At 51.8% G+C, this 24,407-nt stretch overlaps 1 protein-coding gene and 1 non-coding gene across 3 annotated transcripts; one reads left to right on the top strand and one right to left on the bottom strand.

Annotated features, from left to right (window-relative positions):
• Positions 1-1,129: 1,129 nt before the first annotated feature.
• GLTP (glycolipid transfer protein) lies at positions 1,130-23,137 on the bottom strand. 2 transcript variants are annotated; one of them, XM_088828264.1, is made up of 5 exons: positions 22,887-23,137; positions 8,649-8,707; positions 7,551-7,684; positions 4,587-4,737; positions 1,130-2,311 (listed from the first exon to the last, which is right to left on the bottom strand). In XM_088828264.1, the coding sequence occupies exons 1-5, from the start codon at positions 22,987-22,989 to the stop codon at positions 2,249-2,251; spliced, it is 510 nt and encodes a 169-aa protein (XP_088684390.1). In that variant the 5' UTR covers positions 22,990-23,137; the 3' UTR covers positions 1,130-2,248. The 2 variants fall into 2 exon arrangements, with proteins under 2 accessions (XP_088684390.1, XP_055260622.1); XM_055404647.2 differs by having other exon boundaries at positions 1,130-2,315; positions 22,887-23,132.
• Positions 15,173-15,245, top strand: TRNAG-CCC (transfer RNA glycine (anticodon CCC)). Its single transcript has one exon. It is a non-coding gene; the product is annotated as a tRNA-Gly (tRNA).
• Positions 23,138-24,407: the final 1,270 nt, after the last annotated feature.

Genomic DNA, 24,407 nt, shown 5'->3' with positions numbered 1-24,407 from the left:
GGACCATTCTTAAAGCCTTTATTGAAAACCTGTTACAATATTGCTTCTGTTTTATGTTTTGGCTATGAGGTATGCAGGATCTTAGCTCCCCGACCAGAGATCGAACCTGCACTCCCTGCATTAGAAAGTGAGGTCTGAACCACTGGACTGTGAGAGAAGTCCCAAAAAGCTCTTTGTAAAAAAAAAAAATATATATATATATATATATACATACATACACACACAGAATTTTAAAAATTTGTTGGCAGAATTTTATATTCAAAGGGAAAAATCCTAAAAAGCAGTTAGAGCTTCGAAAGATTAGTGGCATTCTTCCTATCAGCAATGTTAGGAAACATCATGAAATCAGAGACAGCAAAAAACTTAGTTCAGACTTCTAACCCTTGGCCACATCGGAGGGAACCTTCCAAACTGGATATCCGACTGATTGTGCACAAGACCTCTGAAGGTGTTCCACAGTTTTCAGAGTCAAGCTCAAATTCCTCAGTGGCATGACGTCTCACATACACACAGCCTGCTCTGGGTCAAGTCAAAAGGACACTGCCTATGAACTGGAGGGTCCCCTCTTCCTCCTCTGCTGGGATCCTCGCAACCCCAACTTTTCCATCGAGGTTCAGTGTGAGCCCCAATCTGTGGACTCAGGCTCCCCCTGGGCGCTGACCACTCTATATTACCTCTGCTGATTTACTGGTCCATCTTGCCCACTAGACTGTATGTTATGCAGGAGCAGGAATGAAGTAAAATATTTTCCTCCACATTTAAGCCTAGTACCAGAAAAAGCACCCGCCCATGATAAAGTGCAAATAACCAATGGTTATAGGGTTGGGGAGGCAACAGGTATTGGTGGAGACTGAGGCAAAGTGAAAGTATATCCACCCAATCACCCCATCCAGCCAACTGGGCAGTCATCTCTCACTTCCAGCCAGGCAGTTTGATTTCTCTAAGAAGCTAGAAATAAAGATTTTTCTGGGACATGTCAGTTTCTCAATGTGGCAGCCAATTCTATTTTTCAAAACCAGAAAATAGGACCCAGAGACTAAAAAGCAAGTCCGTGGCTGGCCCCCAGTTGTATCCTTTGATCCAGAAAGAGAAAAAAAAAAAAGAATCAAGAATCAAAACAGCACACCAATGTGATTCCAAAATAGATTTATTTATTAAGGATTATTTAGTTTCTGCATAAAAATCACCAATTGTTCCTCATTGGGTTTCTAAACATACATCAATTCTTTGTGGGTTGCTTTGGTCATCCCGACACTTTAAAAAGACAATTCTTTTTAGAGCCAGGAAGGACAGTTAAGGCAGTAAGGCATGTTCGTGGGTTCATCCTCTCCCCCTCAAAAGAATACACAAATGGTAGGTAGTTGCTTAGGTTGGAAAGGCTGTCCCTGAAGAAGGTAATTATGCAGAAGAATGCAAATACAGTCATCTACAGTCAGTTATTTGTGCCTGATAGCTTTAAAATAAGCCTCCCCTTGGTCATCAAAGGCTTGCTGGTTGGTTTCAGCTATAAAAAACACTGTCTGGCAAAAGACAGTAAGAAAGGGCTCTAATGACAGTGCTGGGAGGTTCGGCTGTGCAAACCACATGAGAACACACACTAGTTTGCTTTAAAAAGAAAAAAAAAAATCCCACAAGAGGGGCCCTGTATAATTTCAGATCAAACCCCCTCATGGTCCTTAAAATACTCAAAACATCATTCAGCCAGCTCCTCAGAAAGACACGTGCCTATTTTCAAAGTGACAGATCTAACACCACTTCCCCCAGAGTCATGCTCCGAGTGGGGATTGGAGGGGACCAAAAAACCCTAGGACTTGATTTATTAGAAATATTAATTCATTTTTACCACACTGAAATGAAGGCATAAAGTCAGTCTGTGCTGTCATGAAATTCAAAGGAGATTCGGAAGTGTGACCGTTATTTATTGCTCCAAGAGGACAGATCCCAAAGGTGACTTTTAAAAGACCAGGGCCAGCCCCCTGCAGACCCTGGCCCGACTCTAGGCTGCTCTGGGGGCACGCCACAGGCAGGGGGCAGCTGGCCAGCCAGATTCACAGTGATTCGGGTTTGCCTGTTCCTGCAAGGGGTCTGCGGTCCGGGGGTGTGCCGTCCAGAGTCCCCGCTGTGGAGCTGGCCTACACCTTGTAGTTGAGCTCGGCGTTCATCCTGGTGTACATCTCATAGATGACGTCGATGGTGGCCGTGTAATTGACCAGGAAGAGGCGGATCTTCTCCAGGCATTCCTCCTCCGTCACATTCTGGCCCTTGGAGAGTGCTTTGAGGAAGTCGGACTTATAGGGGGCCGCATACAGCGCTGCCTTGAGACGGGTGACAGGGGGTGGCACAGTGTTAGAGGAGGTGGAGCCCAGCCACCGGTCAGGTTCTGGGAGGGTATGCCCCCAAGGTCCGCGCTGGGCAGGAGGTCTGTGTTATTCATGGCATTGAACGGGAAAGGCCAAGGGTGGTGGTGGGGGGGGGTTGTGTGTGTGTCCCTTTCTACCAGGTGAGGGACAGCAGGAAGCTTTGGGGACAGACAGACCTGGCTTCAAATTCCAGCTTCTACTGCCGACTAGCGGTGAGCCTTGAGCAAGTTACTTAGCCTCTCTGCGCCTCAGTTTCCTCATCTGTAAAATGGGGATAACAATGGCATCCACCCAACTGGGCTGCTTTTGTCAGGATTAAGGAGGTCGTGCCAAGTGCTGAGCACAGCACCAGGCACACAGTAGGTGCTCTGCGAGGATGGACCTCTTCCCTCCGGTGGGTTCCCTGCTCTGGAGAAGCTGAGCAGCTTCCTCCTGAGACCCACTATCTGAGGGGCGGGGCGGGGAGAGGATGGCGGATCTGTGCTGTTCCTCTTTTGACCTTCAGGGGGCGACACTTCCCTAAATTTCAGGGCTTCCCTGACAACTTGAACAGCCCAGAGAACCAGAAATTCATAGAATTTCCAAACCAGAAGGAAAACAATGCAACCACATACAAAGGCTTAGGCTACAAGTTTGAGAAGGTGAGGAAATTACAAATAATAACATTATCATTAAGAATCAAAATGGGGGGGTGGCAGGGAGGGAGGCTTAACAGGGAGGGTCTATATGTATACTTATATCTGATTCGGCTTCCCTGATAGCTCAGTTGGTAAAGAATCCACCTGAGACGCAGGAGACCCCAGTTCAATTCCTGGGTGAGGAAGACCCCCTGGAAAAGGGATAGGCTACCCACTCCAGTATTCTTGGGCTTCCCTTGTGGCTCAGCTGGTAAAGAATCCACCTACAGTGTAGGAGACCTGGGTTCAGTCCCTGGGTTGGGAGGGTCCCCTGGAGAAGGGAAAGGCTACCCACTCCAGTATTCTGGCCTGGAGAATTCCATGGACTGTATAGTCCATGGGGTCGCAAAGAGTCGGACACAACTGAACAACTTTCACTTTCATGTCTGATTCACCTTGTACAGCAGAAACCAACACACCATTGTAAAGCAATTATCCTCCAATAAAAAAAAAAGAATCAAAATAGAAATAGCTTCAACATGCCAAGCACTGTATACGGAATAATACATAGACTCTTCACAATGAGCCTGTGAGGCAGGGCCTATTTTATGTCTATTTGCAAGATGAGGATACTGAAGCTCAGGAATCCTGGCTCAGGAATTTCTTACTGTGTGACCTCTAGCAAGATACTTAACGTCCGGGGCATCAGGGGGCATCAGTTTCCTCATCTGTGAAATGGAAACAAGGATGGGGCCTCTTGTGAAAGTGACCCTCCACGGGCAGCCTGCCTTGAGCTAGGCATCCAGGGCACCCAGTTATGCTGGTGGTCTGAGGCCTTCACAGGGGGCAAGGCTCTGTGAGCAGCGGGGGGGCAGGGCTCTTGAGTCCCTGCCCGGGATGGGTGCTGTCTCCAGCCTTGCCAGGGTGGACGGCTCACAGGTGCCATATTTCCTGCCTGGATTCAGCTGACGCCTCACCCTGCCTGCCCATGACCTGTGCCACGCGGGACAGAGACCTGCCCTCAGAGCCCCATTCTCTCCACAGAGAGGATGGGCGGGCAGGGGGCACTGTAGGAGAAAGGGGGCCAGGACAGTGTGCAGTGCACCTGTGGGCTCTCGACGCCTCTCTGGTGGGCTTCTCCCATAGCCGGGCTGGTGCCGAAGGCCTGTGGTCAGCATCACCCCAACACAACTCACCAAGAGCCTCGTGAGCAGATATCCCTTCAGCCGACACTCCCGTGGGTGGGCACAGGGGCCCTTCCTCCCCTCCCCACCCCGCCAAGTGCCAGGGTCCCAGCTGAATCCAGGGGGCCAGTGAGGTCAGCCCACCATCAACCTGAGGGCCTCGTCTCTGCCCTGGTTCTTCCCATGGTCTCCCAATCGGGCCCCTCGTCAGAACCTCCACAGAGCATTTAGGAAAATGCCCACCGCACAGCAAAGGCCCCTCATCGCCCCAGCCTCACCCCAGACAGACGGGGGAGAGCCCTTCCTGAGCCCGGAGCGGGCGGCGCAAACACGGACACGGGGCAGGGGGGCCACAGTGATGGAGCTTGGGGCGGAGGGCGAACCCCACAAGCCAGGGGGCCCGCTGTGCCCGCGGGGCGGCTCACCTGGAAGATCTTCTGCACAATCCAGCCGTGGTACTTCTTGAGGGCCATCTCGTAGGCCTTGGTGGCATTGACGCGGATGAGGTTGGGGTGGTTCTCGTCCCGCTCGCCGTCGCAGATGCTCTGGAGGAAGACCTGGATGAAGCGCAGGCCTCTGCAGCCGGAAAGGAGAGGGTGCGTCGGGGCGCAGCACACTCCCGCCGGCCCTGCCCACCCACCCCAGAGACCCGCATGTACCCTGAATAAAGCGCTTCCCGTGACCCCGGAATACCAATACTCAGCTGTCATGTCTACACTAGCTTCCGTGTAGGGTGATCCCCATGGGATCAACTCACGTATCCCAAGTACCTCGTCTACACCAGGCCTGGGGCTGACCCCGGCCATGGCCTCTGCTGGGCTGTGAAGTCTACAGAGGGCAGGGTCTGGACACGCTTTGCCCATTTCTATGGCCACGTGGCCAGCCGTGCTGGAGGGACAGAGTCGATCAATACAGGGTTGAAGCCCCAGCTCTGGTCTTCAAAGGGCTCAGGGACCACAGATCAGGGACATGCTGAGAACACAAGCGAGTCTGATCCTGTGGGCTCCCTGCTTCCATCCCTGCTTGTGCCGTGGTCCGCATCCTCCAGTGGCCACTTGAGCCCTCCCTCTGGGGTAGGATGATGCTCCAAGAGCCAGGAGAAGGGTGTGGGTCATGGCAAGGCCGCCAAGTTTAGAGGCAGATCAGTGCCAGCCCTTTATTCCACATCATCTCATCTGTTCCCCTCAGTCCGTCAGCTGAGACTGGGCTCAGCACAATCCGCCCACTTCACTGAGGGGAACACAGAGGTACTCCAAAAGCCTCAGTCAAAGGCTGAGATAGGAGTTCACATCTCAGTCTCGTATCTTAGACAGTGAGAGCCTGTCTCACTCCCTAACTGGGCTCCTCTGCTCCCTCCCTGCAAGGGGTGGGGATCAGTCTCGGGGGTTCTTGGGGCAGAAACACTTGTCCCGAGGACTGAAAGGATAAAGTTCAGCTTTATCACCTGTGAGGTGAAGGAACTCCTCCATGCTTGGATCACAGCTCTCAATCATTGGGGATCAGCCTGGAGTGTGAACCACGCTCAGGGTCCAGTCCCAGCCCTGCCCTGACTGGCCCCCTTTCTTGAGCCTCTGCTTCTCCCATCCTTTACAATACCCCCTCTGCCCAGAGCTGGGATGAGTCTTTGTCAAGCCCCTTTTTACCCCGTTGCTGATGAGTTTCATGCCCCTCCGTGGCTTCCCAGAACCCCCGCGGAGGCTGGAATTCATCCTTGCCCAATCCCACCTCACCTTTCCCTGCTCCTGCCTTGCATCCAGGGCCCTGGCTGGACCAGATCCTCCTGGAGGGGCAGATACTCTGTACCTCTCCTGCCCTCCCACCTCTGCAAGGCCTCTTCCTCCTGGGACCCTGCTGCTCAGTCGTGGAGGTGCTAATTGGTAAGCCTCCTCCAGGAAGCCATCCCTGATTTCTCTCTGCTCCAGGCTTCTATCCTGCCGTCATGACCCGCCCCGCAGCCTGACCCCCGGCCTGGGCTGGACTGCGCTACCCTAAGAGGGACCCTGCCTCTCCAAGCAGCGCCCCACGCATCCAGCGCCAGGCACAGAACACAGCGGGTGCTCATTATGTGCTCGACTTGTTGACATCCACCAGGGTCTGCTCTGCCAGTCACCAGGCTGTGCCCATGTCTCCTCTGGACACAAACAACCTACCTCCTGACCTGGATGTCACGCTCTGCCTGGCTCTTCCTGAGAGACCTACAGAACCTGCCAGTGGATGGACCCAGGGGCATTCCCCATTCCAGGTGTGTGACTCAATGGCTGACAGACAAGAACAGGGCAGCTTGGCGTGGACGTCATAAAACAGGCCATAAGGGTGTTAGTTACAGCCCACCTACCCCCTGATGCCCACACTGGCCACATGCTCCAGGGAGCAGACTATCCCTGTTCCATTTCTCCAAAGAAGTGCACAGAGAGCGTGGGGCGAGGGTTAGCTTCTAGGGATGGGGATCCAGGGAAAGAGAGGCTTTCCTGGCTCCTGACTCCAGGCCCCAGAGAAGGGGCAATGTTGGGAACATCAGTGGGGCCGAGAATGGGTCCCTGGCTTCGGAGCTGCTGCCAGGGACTGTGGAGTCTGCATAGCTGAGGGAATTCGGGAGCTGGCAGAGAGCAGCATGAGCTCAGCAAGCGAGCTGCGTGGCCTCTCTGAACCTCAGTGGCTTCATCTGTAAGATGGAATGACTATATGCAGTTCCAAGTATGTGCTACAAGGACAATACATAACATGGTCACAAGCACTGTCGACTCTAGGGTGAGACTCTCTGAGTTCAAATCCCATATTGGGGTACCTCGCCCCCAGCCCACGGGTCGAACTGATGTGAATTAGAGTTCTTTTTCCTGTAGATGCTGTGGTTCTGTCAATAAGCTGGCATAATATACAAATCTGCCACGTGCGTGATGTGGCTGGCTGGCTGTAGATAGGACATCTTTGTGCAGTGCGCAACCTGCACAACGGGAGTGCTCAGCTGCTCTGTCCCAGCACCGTCCCTGTGCCCCGAGCCCACGAATTGGCCCCAGAAGCTACCAGCATCCTCCTCTAGGACATGGGCATATATGGGGATGATCATACCTAACTCACAGCACAAAAAATATGATCAGGTGTCTAAAGAGCTTAGCACAGTGGCCGGAGTATCTGTGGGTTTGTTATGCTTCTGGTGAGACTGGAACCAGCAAGGAAATGTCACCATCAGGCAGAACTTGGCCCCCAGGGTGCTTTTTCTCTGTCACTAAGTAGCACTGCACAAGAAGAGCACCTACGTGGAAGACGGAAGTGCCGTCCAACCCATCAGAGCAGATGCCCTGGGGCAGTGGTGGGGTTGGCTGTCCCTCCTCTGCAGGGCAGGTTCCCTGGCCCCCCGGTCACACAAACACCGTGCCACCCAAGCCCATCACCTCTTCAGCCACATCAGTGCCAGCGTGGCCCCCACTTTGGGCCACTCAGCCCCATACATTTCCTTCTCCACCTCCAGAATGTTCTGCAGGGTCCGGAACTTGGTTGGGTTGGTGTCATAGACAGCTTTGATTTTCTGAAACAGAGCACACAGGGTTTCCCCCTGAGGAAGGCTGCCTCCACAGATGCCACCCCACCAGAGCCTCGCTGTCCTGCCCACAGGTGCCAGGACCGGCAGTTGGGGCTGGTCGTGACAGTAATAATCCCCAGAGCCGTCCGCATTCACTGGATGCACACAGCACTTTACAGCCACAGCCTTCTCTAATCCCCACGGCAACCCTGACGTGCCTGCCATCGTCCCAATTTACAGATGAGGAAGCAGGCTCAGACAGGCAAAGTGATTTGCTTAGGGTCACACAGCTGGTGCAGGTGGGAACGGGTTCCAGCCCTGAACAGACCCCAGAGTCCACGTTCTCCAACCACTACTGACAGCACCTTGAACCCCAAGTATCTGAAGTTTCGCTTCTGTGGACAAACACAAGTAGGTCCTTAGGATTCAGAGATGTCCAACAGGAAGAAGGATCCTGAGTCAGAGGCAGGAAGTTTGGATGTAAATCCCACCTCTGCCACTTCCTTGTTGTGAGTCCCTAAACAGCTCTGGGCCTCAGTTTCCCTGTCTGTAAAATGGGGATAATGACAAAGCACCGGCCTCATGGTGGGTCCTTGCCGGGGGAGAGTCAGTGGTTAGGGGATGCCATTGGGAGCTCTAAGGATTGAGGAAGGAAAGGGCTGGGTCAGTGCAACTGTGGACCTTGGAGTTTATTTTTTGTTTGGTGGAATGAATCCAAGTACCAGCCAGTTCCTTCTCAGGGCAGCCCTCCAGACTGTGAATCATAGTTTGGTTGTGACTGGATGGCATGACCACAAGGAGGACCAAGAACCTGGAGCCTTGAGTCAGAGGAGCTGTGGGCCAGGCCTGTTTTCCATGTCTCCTTCCGCTCCTTAGCCTGGGGAGCTTGCAGTGAGGAGCAGGGCACTGGTAACCAGGGTGGGATTAGAGTCCTGATCTGGGTACTGGGGCTGCCAGGCCAAGTACATACGGTGATGTTGCCACTTATGTCCGCCTTGATGGGAGTAAACACTGGGGAGCCGAGGCAATCTGGGGACAAAACAAGTAGAGAGATGTTAGAATCCAAACAAGGGTGATATTCAGGACCGCCATGGGACAGGAGGAAAGGTCACTTGATGTGTTTAAGGAAAGAACTCTTTGTAGGTGTTAAAACAGTTTGTAAGCAAGTAAATTTGGAGTCCTGGGCTCCAAGTGAGACAGGTTTCTTACTGCAGGACTTGTCAGAGCCTTTAAAATACAACCAGATTCTCTAAGGGGCAAATGTTTTTTCCGTAGCACCCTCTCATCCTAGGATAAAATGTTCTATATCTGTACCATCTAATAAGGGCCACATGTGACTACTGAGCACTTCAAATGTGGTGAGATCAAGGCACTCAATTTGTAATTTTATTAACTTTGTTCATTTAAATGTAATAGCCACATGCGGCCAGTGGCTACCATATTGGACAGTACAGCGTAGAGCATCTCGCAAAACTAACACTCTGAGAAACCATCTTGGCCAACAAGGCAGATGGCCACTAACAAACCAGCTGGCCAGGAAACAGCTCGAGGAATCTTAGTCCACGGGAGAAGAGGGGCCAGATCTATGAAAGACAACCTTCTCCTTCACCAGCTTCTAAGTCAGTAGTGAGCTGGCGACCCAGAACCCACCCCACCCCCCGCCCCCACCCCCCACCCCCCCCCACCCCCGGTTCCTGAGACTCTGCATAGGAGCCTGGGAGAACCACCACTAGGGGGACTGCCATCACTTAACACAGCTTCATGAACTGGAGCTGCACACCTGCTCTGCAGACACTGGCAGTCGGGGCTTGGGAGTGTCCCTTCTGCTCCCTGAGCGTCAGTTTTCCCATCTAGCAAGTGGGCTGACAGAAGTGGTTGGAGCTGCTACGAGGATCACTTGAAACCACCCACTTCCGAGACACATACTTTGTTCATCTCTGACATCTGAGTGCTCTCCCTTGGAGGCAGAGTTCCTTTCTTGGTGGCTCACAAAACAACAGAGCACCTTAAAATAGGTGGCGCCTTGGAGTTGATGAAATGTGGACCAAGAAACTGGCAGTGCCTGGAACTCAGGGAAACATAAGTAGCCTATGGGCTGTTTCTCCTCCTTTCCCGCCTCTGTGAGCGCTCCCAGCAGGCCGTCACGGGGACCAGAGACAGCCCACAGGTCAGAGCTCCCTGCTGAGGGCTGGGCATGGAGGGAACAGACAGGGAAGGTCCGGGTGTCTCCTGAGCAGCCTCAACAAGGACTTCAGCCTCAGAGCCTGAATTCAGCTGTGCTTCCCTGCCACCTCTGAGCATCCTTGATACAGAGCCCAGGGGACAAAGACACCTGAGCAGGCCACAAGTGGGTACCAAACCCCATGGCGGGGAAACACCCCCCACCAGCCTCCCCTTGTCCGCAGGCCAGGCAGGGGCTTCGGCGCGCGCACCAGCTGGCTGCACAGGGCGGAGGACTGGAGGAGGGCCACCGTGGGCTGAATTCCACCCAAGGTGACCTGGCACACCTGGCCAGCCATCTGGAACATTCTAACTGCATCTGTTAAGAGAGGTGCATTGAGGAAACAGCACTGGATGTTATAACTGAAAAAGCCCCAAACCCCATAGAAAGGAGGCCAGGGAGGAGTCCAGACAGACTGGGCTTGAATCCAGGTGAGCAAGTCTCCCGCCTGGGCTCCGTGTGACTTAGTTTCCTCACACGGCAAATGGGGCAGCATTCGTAAGTACTAAGTCGCTTCAGTCGTGTCTGACTCTTTGCCACCCCATGGACTGTAGCCCACCAGGCTCCTCTGTCCATGAGATTCTCCAGGCAAGAATTCTCCTGGAGTGGGTTGCCATGCCCTCCTCCAGGTTATCTTCCTGACCCAGGGATCGAACCTGCGTCTCTCACATCTCCTGCATTGGCAGGCAGGTTCTTTACCACCAGTGCCACCTGTACTTATTTCATAGGGTTGTGGTGGGGATTGAAATCCACACACTGAACACATTTAGCAGAGTGCCCGGTGCAACAACCCTCAGTAAATGAACTCTGACCATCTTTATGACTTTGTGACATGACTAGGGCTAGGCTCCACGCTCCAGCGAACGTCACCCAGGCTTGGAAGTCACCGGGTTCTCCAGGACCTCCGCTGAGTGGGAACACAGGGCCTGCACCCCAGTCACCTCTACTCTCCTGATTCCCAACTGAGGCCCCCCTTGGGGCCCAAGCAGCCGCCTCGCCCAAGTGCAGGCTCCTGGGTACAAGATCCTCTGGCTGAATGAAAAAACCCTCCTCTCAGCTTGCCAGCCTCTCTCCCACTCCTGTGGGGTCACATCTCCCTTCCTGGATGGCTGCAGGAGCTGCTCTGAGGTGCCAGGCGGGGGTGCAGGCATCCTGTCCCACCAGATCCTGCCAAGGGTGTTAATGAGGTGATGACTCCACCCACCATTTCATCCTCCCTGATGGATCACTGACCTCATCCTGCGAGGCCAACCTGGAAAGTCTGTGCAATTTGCTAGCCCTGCACTGTGTTCTCTGCCGGGACGCTTACCACGACTTCCCCGAAGCATGACAACGCACAGTAATAATGCAGAGAACTTCCTGTGGTCCAGTAGTTAGGACTCAGTGCTTTCACTGCCCAGGGCACGGGTTCAATCCCTGGTCAGGGAACAAAGATCCCACATCCCACAAAAAATAAAAAGAAACCTCCTTAAGAAAAAAATAACGCAAGACAGTCAAGACTGTCCACCACTAGTGACTCTTTCCCTCTTGACTGTGTAGCCAAGGGTCGCCAATTCCGAGTCTCACAGGGGCCAGGCAGGTGCCATGGATGGTCTTTCTGGGGACTGGCAAAACTCTTGTAAAGGCATGACCATGGCTTCACCTCCTTGTTTTTCAAAAATATATGCTGTCCAAAGACATGAGGCGGGTTGACAAATGGACAGAGAGGTGGACAGACAGGTACAGTCAGATATAAATGGTAGAATCTAGATGGTGGGTACGTGAATAGTTGCTGTAAAATTCTTTAAGTTTCATTATATGTTTGAAATTTTTCATATAAAATACTGGAAGAGAATGTCAGGCTTTTTTTTTTTCTGCTCATAAAATCGGACTTTTTCCTTCCACTTTTTCTCCAAGTTCATTGCACTGCTACCGTCACTGTGGTTCCACGTGTAAATCTTTTCTGTCCACCGCCCTCCGAGCTCTGAGAGGGCAGAGACCAGGTGGTCTTCGTCCCCTGCTCTGACCCCCACCCCCGCACCTGGCATGAAGCGGGACCCCAGCAAGTGGCACGAACAAGGGGGCAGATAGTGGGAAACATGAATCTAGAGGCACCACTACCAGGTTCTTTTTCTAGCCACAGTCGTGTAGGGCAGACTGACCCAATGCACGGGTCTGAGGACCCACATGACCAAGACGGCAGAGGCTATGGGAAGGGGCATGGCAGCAGTTTCCCCGTCTGTAAAGGGACCGTCCCTGTGCAGCTGCTGCGATGGGGGGTGGGGGGTAGGGAAGGCACTGTGCATGCCAAGTCAGGGCTCAGAGCCTGGCCATGATTTAATTACCACTGTGGGCTGATTTTCGAGTAACACCATTCTGCGTGGAGATGTGGAACCAGGGTTTGGCAATCATCAGCCACGTGTGGGTGGCTTAGCAGCTTCTCACAGCGACTCAGGTCAGTCAACAGGCATTTTAGAGACGCAGAGAGTAACATTCGGCTTCCCTGGCTCTGGAAACGGCTTCTGTGTGGTTCTGAGTGTCCCCCCTACCCCTGGATGGTGGGGAGAAAGGCTTTCTGTCTCACCTTCTCCCGACACTGCACCACGTGGGGCCCGAGGTCATCGTGGTCGGCAGGAGCCGACAGCTGTTCTTGCAGGTCGTGGCCGCTGTGCAGAGACCAGGCTTCTGCTCACCGAGGGGCATGATGTGGGGCCTGGATGGACTTCTGGAGCCGGGAAGGGAGCGGAAGGAGAAGGGGCAAAGCAGGGCTGGGAGACAGCTCCCAGGAGAGGGGGTGGTGTGCACACACAGAAGCACACATAGGAGTCGGGTTGGCAGCATCCGGACCGCCTGTGATCAGGGGAGCAGGGTAGAGCACGCGGCCTTGGTCCTGAGTTCAGATCTCGGCTCTGGCGTCACTCGGGACAAGTGACTTAACCGCTCTGGGCTCTGGCCTCTCCCTTTCCAGAGCCCTGAGGTGCTGGGCAAACAGGAGGCACTCCAGGTGACCTGAAAGTGGCCTCCACACACCTTGTGGAATGCTCTGGGCTTCTGTTTGCTTTGGCTTAGCCTGACGCCACCAGGCTCTGAAAAGCCTCGTGACTTCTGCGGGGTCACCGGGTGAGAGTCAGGTACTCACACACAATTCCAGACCCAAGGTTGGTACCACCATCCCTTCTAGCCTTTCTTTCTTGAACATTTCCACCTGTGTGTGGGGGAGCTCGGCAAAAGTGAGAGGACTCTGACCAGAAAACCAAAAATGATTTTGACCCCTGAGCACACAGTGGCCTAAGAGCTGAAACTCACGCTGGCCCCCGCTCTGGACACGATGCGCTTCTTGTCAGGTTACCCAGTTTAACCTTTCATACAGAATACAGTCCTGCCTCAAAATTACCTTTCTAGTTTTTCCTGTTTTGCAGTTATCCAAAACTTGTTTTTCATTATTGTCAGCCAATGGGCTCTTTAGAACGGCACCCAGAACCTGCCAGATGGGAGGGAGGGGGCTTGGGTGGCTTTCTAGTTTATCGTCTCACATTAAGAGTAAAAAGAAGTCGTCTCAAAAACAAAAGAAAAAATCAAGTACAATCCCACTATCTTACTTCATAAATGGTCATGGATTTTAAACACAGTCAAGCCTTGGTTACCTGGAACACGTGGCAATTGGCCCCTTCTGTTTAGACTTTTCCTAAGCATGCCACTCAACCCAAAAGGCATAAGAAAAAGGCCAACAAGTCTGATTACAAACCCAAAAGCCTTCCAAATGGGATGGGGTGGGCACGGGAGGAAATCCCATCACCAATCAAAGCCAAGCAGCAAACTGATCGGGAGAGGGGGTGACCCATGTAACAAATATCATTGACCAAAGACTATTATCCCTAATATGTAAAGAGCTCTAACAAATTAATAAGAAATAACCTCCTTATAGAAAAATTTAATCTCAATAATGAAAAAAAAAAGCAGTGAAATATTTTCCATCTACCAAATTTGATGAAGGCACCAACTTTCTCTCTAGTTCAGCTATCCTGGATGGAACTTATCCAAACGTAAGACAAGTGTCCCTGCATTTGTACAGCAAGCCATTTGCAGTGTACTAAACAGGGCCATCATCAAAAATAGGAATTATGACAAAGGTGTGACCCAGTGATATCACAGGCCCCCTCAATTGTTCCCTAAATGGTCTACATGGTATGTTTCCAGGGTTTTAGGACAGCATTATGTAGGTTTTTTTTTTTTGGCTGTGCCCCGTGGCATGTGAGATCTTAGTTCCCTAACCAGGGATGGAACCCATGCCCATTGCAGTGGCAGTGGAGAGTCCTAGCCACAGGACTGCCAGGAAAGTCTCCAGCTTTGTGTAGTTTTTTAAAAATTCCTCTTTCTCGGCAGTGCTTTGATTCTGCAAGATACTGGGAGAGCAAACAGCCAACTCTGTCAGCATCACCGGCAAAATAAGAGGAAGCAGACACCCAGCAACGTTCTGTGACCTCTGGGACAGTTCTGCCCGGGTCTCCACCATAGTTCAGATGGTCGAGGCTGTCTGGAGAGCAGAACTCCCCATAAGCCACCAGTCCCCATGTGCCGCACGGATTCACATTCGTTTCCTGTTTTTCTGGCCTCCATGTAGTTGGAACGCACCTGCTCTTATGCTCCAAGCAAGCCCCCAGCACATATTTGGAAATTTCCATCCAAGCTGCCCCCTCCACGCCTGCCTTTCCAGGCAACCATCTCTTCCAGTAGGTGATGCTCCCAACACTGGGCCACAAGGCGACCGAATCGCCCCCGCCCTCTCATTTCATCTCAGGAATAATCTTCACTCAAGAGTAAAAAGCATTCTGCTTTTAAGACACACACCTTCACTTTCAGCCTGTGTGGTTTGGTGTGGGAAATCCGGGCCCAACCCGTAAATGTTCATTTGAAAAAGGAAGAACAGGGTGCCTATGTCAGGATGCTAGGGGCCTGGTTTGGGGAGGTTCTATTTCAAATTCAATTTTTTTTTTTTCAATAGCTGGATAGTAAGGTTTCGCTGTTAATCACATGGGACAGATTAACTTTACAGATCCTAGGTTACAAGGATCATAATGGGAGGCGCTCAAATTACAGCTGATGGAGATGAATCATTTATTAATCTGATGGTATGTGGGGTGTGCATGTGTGATGGCTCAGTCTGCAATTAGGCCTATTTTGAAGCATAAGAGCCCGAGGATGCCCACCTTTCAAAAACTAGTTCCCACTCTAAATTCTATCTAAGAGGAAAGAATGTTTGCCAAATGGTACTTTTAAAAATCACCCCTGGGACTTCCCTGGTGGTCCAATGGCTAAGACTCTGTGCTCCCAATGCAGGGGGCCCAGGTTCGATCCCTGGTCAGGGAACTAGATCCTGCACACTGCGACTGAGACCCAGTGCAGCCACATAAATAAAAGAAATTTTTAAAATAATTTTTAAAATTAAAAAAATAAATAAAAATCAGCCCCATGACATGCCAACTCTCTTTATCCACAATTGTCCCCTTTGGCAAAAACCAGCCAGCAACTGGGAATGCAAATGGGAAAATGAGTTCTCTTACTTGCTGTGTGGCCTGGGAGAAATCAGTTAACCTCTCTGAGCTTCAGTTTCCACATTTGTAAAATGAGGTTAATAATAGAGCCCATCTTACAGAGCTGTTGCAAGGCTTAAATGAGGTTGTAGAAATAAAGGGGTTAGCATAATTTCTGGCTCAATTTTTTTAAGTTATTCTTTATGATTATAATAATTATTATCATACATTATAGCATCATTCTTTAGGAAAGAAATCCAGGAAAGAATGGTTCCAATGATTAAGATGTCAAAAAAGGGAATTCCCTCATGGTCCAGGGGTTGGGATTCTGTGCTTTCACTACGGAGGGCCTGGGTTCAGTCCTTAGCTGGGGAACTAAGATCCCACAGGCACAACAACAACAAAATCAAAATAAAGATGAAGACGGGGGTGGGGGGTGGGGGGGTGGGGGGGTGGGGGCGGGGAGAGAGAGGCAGAGAAAGGGGTGGATGTGGGTAAAATCAGCAGGAACTTTGCAGTGATAAACTAAGGACGGCGCACTCCTGACCATTACAGTCTGAGATCTCAGCAGGGAGCGGCGAAAGGAAGGTGGCGGAACAGCAGTGCAGAAAATGAATCATTTCTGAGCCAGAGGAAGTGAGCTGGCCACAGAACTGCAGACAGAAAGCAGAGGTTTTATAGGACCCTGGGGAGCCCTGATCCATTGTAAGGACTTGTAAAGGCTGAGCTACAGTTAACACAATAACAATTTGAAGGGATAAAAAAGCACTGATACAAGTAACACAGTAAGAATGTAACACAAGCAGTTAACATCCATCCAGGCCCTTTTAAAACTGAAACAATGCAACCTAAGACTAGACCTCAACATTGCCATTCTAACAAGCTCATTGAAATAAGCACACCGTCAATGCCAGATGGGAACTTCCAGCATTTTCCCTCCCCCACAACAGCTCAAAAAGGCCCTTTCTGCCCTGAAAGACTAGTTTGCAGGGCTGGCCCCCTACAAAGCCCTTCCTCTTGCGAGACTTGGTCACATTCCTTCACCACTCTGAACCTCGGTCTCCTCTTCTGTGAAGTGGTGCCCATTCCTCCTGATTTATAAGGTCATGAGGAGGAGGATTGGAAATGAGAGATCGGCTTGTTCAATGCTGAAGCACATGGAAGTCACTCAAAACACGGGTTACGCTAGCTCCGGGGGTCAGGCATTATACCTTACAAAGCCGCTGTCACGCATTCTTTCCATTCCCTTTCAAGATACCCATTGGCTGGGCACCGATGCTCTGACAGGCACGCTGCTGGGGCCTGGGACACGATTCACAATGAGGCACTGTTCCTGCAACCAGCCCTATGCAGCGGACACCCCACAGATGAGGAACAAGGTGGGGGCTGGACAAGCTCGCAGGGGACAGAGCGGATGTCTGGGTCTTGTCCCTCTGGCTTCTCCATCTTCTTCCCTCCAGGAGCAGAGGCCAGACCTCCATCCCTGACCTCAGGGCGGGACTTTTCTGAACCCAGAGGATCAAGAAGATCTCCTTCTCACTAGAGGAACAAACGTGGTGGACACCACCGGTCCGTGCTCTGCGCTGGCCTTTGGATGTTATAAATGAGAGTTGCTTTAGCAGCCAGGCCGCTCAGCTGGCCCCTAGCCCTGGCAGCTGGTCACCAAGAGCCCAGGGCAGCTTCTTTTTGCAAGAACCTTGTTGCCCAAGGGCAGTGTGGCAAGAGGTGCAGGTTCTCAGGCTTTCAGAGGCTGTCTGCCCCACCTGTGCAAAAAGGTGGAGAGGTTCTTGCATTGGATGCCAACATCATCTGGGGGAGGCCGCCTCTACCGGCCCCCCTGAGAGGCCTAGCTTCCCCCTTTTACAGTGGGGGCTGCAGGCTCAGAGAGGGGAAGCTCCTGGGTGCGGACACACAGCTGGGAGGCCGTGGAACCGGCACTCAAGCTCAGGCTGCCTCTGCTTGATACCAATTTCCATCTATCTAGAGACTCCAACTCAGTCAACAGTAAACCCGGGTTCAAAGCAACCTCTCTCTAAGCCTCCCAAGCAGCCAACAGGTGAACAGGTTAACACAATGGGACCAGCGACGGCCCTCTGTTCAGGTGTTGCTCGACTCTAATCTGGGCCAGCTGAGCTCATGAGTGGGTTTCACCAACACACAGGAGATGCTTCTCAAGGTTAATAAGACCTCACTCCCTACTTGCAAATACACCTCCAATGGATGAGAGCAGTCGGCAGGCTGGTTCAGTTCAAAGTTGCAAAACCGGGGTTGGGGTGAGTGGGGGATGTGGGGGAGTGAGAGGGAGGTCCCAGAGAGAGAGGATATGCCTACCCATATAGCTGATTCACTTCGTTGGACAGCAGAAACTAACACAACATTGTAAAGCAACGATGTTGTGGTTTAGTGGCTCAATTACGTCCGACTCTTTTGCAACCCTATGGACTCTGCCAGGCTCCTCTGTCCATGGCATTTCTCAGGCAAGAAATACTGGAGTGGAGTGGGTTGCCATTTCCTTTTCTGGGGTCTTCCCGATCCAGGGATGGAACCTGTGTCTCAAGATTCCTTACCACTGAACCACTTGGGAAGCAACTATATCTCAATAAAAAAATTTTTTTTTAATTGCAAAACCCATTGCCTTAAGTGGTTTTAGTATAAGTGGAACCCATCCAGGTGAAAGGAAGGTGATGGGCTGGAGAGGAGTGGTACCCCAGGCAGTGAGACTCTGATGCAGGTATAGAGCGATAAGCAAGTGATGTCACGGTACCATCTCAGGGGCTGCAAGCCATTCAGAAAGGCTACACAGGGATTTCAAGGTGGGTTAATAGGGAGCCACTGCAGCTTCTAGACAGACAGTGACAAAACCAAATGATAACTAGGTCTCTCCCTTCACCTCTCTCTCTCCCTCCATTCCCTATCCTTCAATTGTTAATGCTCTGGAATGGTTGTGTAACTGACCGTAAAAGCTGACAGAGGAGGGCCTCACAGAAGTCAACTGCAAACTGATCAGAGGTGAGATCCAATTACTGGGTCAACGGACAAAGGGTTGTTGACCTCTAGGTGGACCCAGCAAAACCTATCCGGCTTGGGAGACTCACCAGAGATAGGGAAGAACAAGCCCAGGATACAGGTGCTCTGAAACACACATGACCTGCAGCCCAAAAGAATCAGCATTCATCAAGCCCAACCAATTCTGTCCCAAACCACACCCAATGAAGCATTAAAAAATGTGATTGCGCTGAACACATGTAAAGCCTTCACCTGCTTCGACCCAGCAATCTCCCTTCAAAAAATTAGAAATAACCAAAGAAGTATGCAAAGAAATATACTTAAGAATATTCACTGTAGCATGGTTTGCTGCTAAGCTGCTGCTGCTAAGTCACTTCAGTCGTGTCCGACTCTGTGTGACCCCATAGACGGAAGCCCACCAGGCTCCCCCGTCCCTGGGATTCTCCAGACAAGAACACTGGAGTGGGTTGCCATTTCCTTCTCCAATGTGTGAAAGTGAAAAGTGAGAGTGAAGTCGCTCAGTCATGTCCGACCCTTAGCGACCCCACGGACTGCAGCCTACCAGGCTCCTCCATCCATGGGATTTTCTAGGCAAGAGTACTGGAGTGGCTTGCCATCATAGCATGGTTTACTAGAGGAAAAAAAGAAACAATGTAAATATCCAACACCAGGGGGTTGGTTAAATAGTTTATGGCTACAGTCAAACAACAAAATTCTAAGTAACCCTGAAAAATGATAGTTGACATGGAAAGCTGGTTATGCTATATGCCTGGGTTATAAAAAAAAAAAGCAGTTTATCCTTTTTCCCTTAAAGATAGATAAAGAGACAAATGGGTCTGTAAGGAAAATAGTCTGAAATGTCACCACTGATTTCTCTTAAAAAAAAACAAAAACAACGGGACTTTCCTGGTGGCCGGTGGTTTCCTGGTGGTCCAGTGGATAAGAATCCTGTGGCTCAGCTGGTAAAGAATCTGCCTGCAATGCGGGAGACCTGGGTTCGATCCCTGGGTTGGTAAGATCCCCTGGAGGAGGGCATGGCAACCCACTCCAGTATTCTGGCCTGGAGAATTCCATGGACCATATAGTCAATGGGGTCGCAAAGAGTCGAACACAACTGAACGACTTTGACTATATATTGAATGCAGAAGACGCAGATTCAGTCCCTGGTCCTGGAACTAAAGTCCCCTAGGCCGAGAAGCAACTAAGCACACATGCCCAATGCAGCCAAATAAATAAAGTTTTTTTTAAAATAACAACAAAAAACTCTGCCTCAAAAAGCCGTGAAAGGATTACATGAACTCATCCACATAGACTACTTAGCACGGAGTAAATGCTCAATAAAAATGGCAGGGAGATTTTTAATTTATCATTTCTTCTTGATCAATTTTTCCTCTGAGAAATAGACCTTCCTTGAAGAAATAAATACTTTTTAAAAACACTACTCTTAGCCCTCTGCTCTATTCGTATCAAGAGCAGAAGCTCTCAACTGGGGGTTACTCTGTCTCTCTGCAGGTATTTTTGGTTCTTACAACTTGGGGAAACGGGATGCTGCTGGCATCCGGCAGAGAGAGGCCAGGGATGCCACTGAACATCTTACAAAGCACAGGACAGCCCCCCTACTCCAAAGAATGGCCCCGCCCCAAATGGCAGCAGTGTCATGGTGGAGAAACCCTGCTTTGGAAAGAACTGCCACAATGCCATTCAGACTTCTTGAGTTCAAACTTCAGACCTGCTCCATGCCAGAGACACACACGGCACCCAGATCACAGATCACCCAAGGGACCAGACATTCCCAAGACCCGGACAAAGCCCATGTTTCAGAGCAGATGGGCCAATCTCCATCGACCCCCGCACGCCACGGGAAAGCCACTGGTGGGAGCATCCTCTCCAAACTTCAACCCTCAGGAGGAACCCACCCCCGAGAGAAGCCTTAATGCTTCAGAACGGATGATCACGTTTTTCAAACAGTGCTAAGAATTATCCTCTGTGGGCCGACCCACTGAGACTTCTGTATAAATGGCAGCTCTGTCAACAGATGTGACGGCCCACAGCACCCAGTTTGCAGCAAAGACAAGGGTCTTTTGAGATCAGGGAAGGGGGAGGGGACGTTTTCCTACCCAGGCACCAGCTCACCACCGGCTCCAGCCACCACTACCCCTTTTCCTGTAAAACTGGCCCGCTACTTGCATCAAGTGAAGGTGGCCCCGAACGCAGAACTGCTGGACAACCTTGCTGAAGATGCAGGAGGAAAAGGCCACAGAACTTACCTTGGGGGTTTCTCCACCTTGAGAGACAGCTAACATTTGGGGCTGGCTCAGTTCTTTGTGGTTGGGGACTATGTCGTGCCCTGGAGGGTGTTTACCAGCATTCCTGACTTCCAGCTGCCAGTACCATCTCCCTGTGCCTCTCACCCACCCCCCGCCCCAGGGTGTGACAACCAAAAATGTCTCCAGATACTGGCTGTTGTCCCCTGAGGGGGCAAAATTGTTTGAGTTGAGAAGGACTAGCTTAAACAGATTCTGAATCCTTATTCAGAGCAAATATTTGTAGAACTAAAAGAGGAGGGAAAAACCCACCACACAAACCAACAGTTCCTCAATGCTAAAATCAGACAGTTCCCAAGCTCCTGCCTGGAGATTTAGCATTATTTCAACATGAAAGTGAAAGTGAACTCGCTCAGTCGTGTCCGACTCTTTGCGATCCCATGGACTGTAATCTACCAGGCTTCTCTGTCCATGGGATTTTCCAGGCAAGAGTACTGGAGTGGGTTGCCATTTTCTTCTCCAGGGGATCTTCCTGACCCAAGGATCAGACATTTCAACATGGAGATACTGATATTAAGAATATTCTGTACATTTAAGTGCTGACTGAGCACCTACTGTGCACCAGACATTGTTCTGAGTATCAGGGATGCAACAGTAGGTGTAAAAGACCCAGGCCTGAGAATCATACAAACCAGGCAAAGTCACTCACTCACTCATTAATCAATCATCTTTGCTATGAAGGAACCAAAACTGAACTCAGGACTTGTATAACAACCACGCCCCCAACAGCTAAGATGTGTTTGGCATTTAAAGGCCTCAGAAACTTACACACTCCACCTCATTTAGTCCTTGCTGCTAGCCTTGGAGATCAGCATGCCCATTTCACAGATGGAGACGCTGAGGCTCAAAGGGTGGAGGAAGAGAACAGGGACGTGATTTCATGTAGCCACAATCACCCCAGAGCCCATGGCACTGTAGCATTACTGCCCACTGGGAGCCCTGATCACCCTCCGGGGGAAAGGGAGTTAATGCCCTGGGTGCCACCATCCCTTTAATCCAAGTTAGTGTCAGGTTCTGTCAGTCTGCAGGTTTCTGCTGGACTCTGCCCTGGGGACTGGTCTCTTCTAGCCAGGCCACCAAGTAAACCAGCAGGGCGGGTTTCGGGGAAAGCCCACATGGAAGAGGAGAAAGCAGAGCTCAGGTTGCATTCTTTACTGGAACTAGCAAGGCAAAGGGCAGGGCCCTACTGTCTTCTGTTTCCCATTTTCCATCCAGGGTGTGGGCCGGGTTGGAGGACTGGAGAAAAGAGGGTCTGCAACCGGCTTAGGGCCGCCTCCCAGTGTTCCTGCGACCTCCCAGGGCATGACAAATGGGGGAGGGGACTTTTTCTTTTGGACCCCACCCCAAGCACCCAGTGTCTGATGTCACCCCACAAAGCAGGTTCCCTGGTCGTGACCCCTGCTCCAAACGGAGGCGAAAGTTTAGCTGGTTCTCCCCAGGAAGGGGGCCCGAGAGTTTTGCGACTCCATATCCAAAAACCCCCTCCTCACTTTGCCAGGCTTTCTGCCCCTGGAGTGGGGGTGGGGGGGTGGGGGACTTGGATTTGGAATTATGAGGAAAAGAAGGGTTCCCACTGTCCCACGAGGGAGAGGATGGGAGAATTTACAGAAAAGAGGGGGTTTATCAAATGAGGGGTTCATTTTAAAGGGAGAGAGTTGAGAGCCAATCAGAAGGAGAAGAACGGGAGGATGGGGGCAAGGATAAAAGACCTGGGCGGTGGGGGACGGTGGGACGCTTTGAGGGAGACGGAGGACTACAGAACTGGGGATCTGGTAGAGTAGGGGTGTTCGTGGGGAGATGGACGTTTGGGGCGCACAAGCGGGTGGAGATCTGCGGGCATCTGACAGATGAAGTGTCTAGGGAGGCAGAGGGTTGGGAGTGTCTGAGAGAGACGGAGGATTTGGGGATGTCCGGGAAGAGATGAGGATGTGACATGTTCTGGGGAGAGAGGATTTGGGAGCGGTCTGGGATAGGGGAAATCTGGGGTGCTTGCAGAAAAAGGGGATCTTTGGTGCCTGGAGAAGTAGGATTTGGGGTGTGCACGGAAGGGCTGGTTTGGGGACGTTTGGGAGAAGGAAGAAGCGGGTGCATCTGGGAGCGCCCTGGGGCAGGGCTCCCAGCCAGTTCCCCCTTTCACCCCGGCTCACCGAAGAAGGGCGGCAGGTGGGACACCGCCTCCAGGAAGGGCCCCGTCTCGATCTGCTTGTCCGCAGGCAGGGGCCTCAGCAGGTGCTCCGCCAGCAGCGCCATTTCGGGGTCGAGGCCCGCGGTGATGCCCCAGCCGGCGCCGCGGGCGTCCACGCCGCCCCCGGGGCCGCCGCCGTCAGCGCCGGGGCCGTCACTGCCGCCCTCCGCAGCCTCCGGGGACGCCAGCGTCGCCACTTCCGCCCGCGCTGCGCCCGCGTAGCCGAGCGCTCAGCGCCGCCCGCAGGCCGAGCGCCTAAACTGCTTGCCGCGCCGCCCCGCCCCCGCCCGCCCGCGCCCAATCCGCGCCCGCCGCCGCGCCCGCCCGCCCAGTCCTCGCCCACGGCCGTGGACCTGCGCGACGCCATTGGTCGGGGGGCGGGGCCAGCCCGCCCGGCGCGGAAGCGCGCCGACTCCAATATCCAGGTACGCCCAGGTGAGCCTCTCCCAGGTGACCCGTCCCCACGTGTTTCCTGCCACCCCCGGCATGGCACCTCGCAACCAGGCGAGCTGGCTCGGGCCGCGTCCTCGCCTGATGGGCAAGGTCACAACTCACAACCCATCCACCAGCCCATGTTACGGCCCAATCCTGCCAGCATCCTTCAGGACATTTGCTACCCCACAAAGGGACTAATCTTTAACAGTCCCAGGAGACTTTTTGGACACTGCTGTGATCAAAGTTCTCTTTGGCTACAACAGTGGAGATCCTTGATTCTTCTTTAGTGATCTTATGCCTGTTGGACACTGGCCAATCACAAGTTAACTCAGCCATGCCTAATTAGGACTCTTGTCAACTGAAATCTGGGGTCCAGTCTGACCTGTACAATCTGATATTACCTGATGGATTCAGCCCAGTGTACAATCCAACTCAATCACCACCTGACTGGTGCCTGTTTCCTCAAACCTGACTTCACCCCAACAGCCCAGGGTACAAGCTTGCCACAACCTGCAGCACAATTCATCTCAGTCACAGCCCACCTTGATGCTTGTATCCTAAAATCTAGCACATAACTGTTGAGAGCTCCTCATTCATTCTCAGAAGAAACAGTTTACTATGCTCCCACCATGCACCATGCACTGGGCTAGGCGCTGAGGATAAAGTGATGAGCAGTACAGCAAAATCCTGGCTCCTGTGGGGCTCACATTCTAGTTGAGGAGACACGATAACACATTATATTGCAATACAAAACATAAGCAAATAAGACAAATTCAAATGCTAAGTGTAATGAAGAAAATAAATTAAGGTGGAGTGACAGGGATGACTGAGGATGTGCTTTTGATAGGATGCAGGATCACTCACCTGGAGCCAGACATCCTGGAATGTGAAGTCAAGTGGGCCTCAGGAAGCATCACTATGAACAAAGCTACTGGAGGTGATGGAATTCCAGTTGAGCTATTTCAAATCCTGAAAGATGATGCTGGGAAAGTGCTGCACTCAATATGCCAGCAAATTTGGAAAACAGCAGTGGCCACAGGACTGGAAA

The sequence above is a fragment of the Moschus berezovskii genome, chromosome 19, assembly GCF_049115385.1.
Source record: "Moschus berezovskii isolate FMDL1 chromosome 19, NW_MosBer_1.0, whole genome shotgun sequence".
Lineage (NCBI taxonomy): Eukaryota > Metazoa > Chordata > Mammalia > Artiodactyla > Moschidae > Moschus > Moschus berezovskii.
Note: the sequence above shows the minus strand (reverse complement) of the source record. Positions and strands in the feature narration are given on the sequence as shown.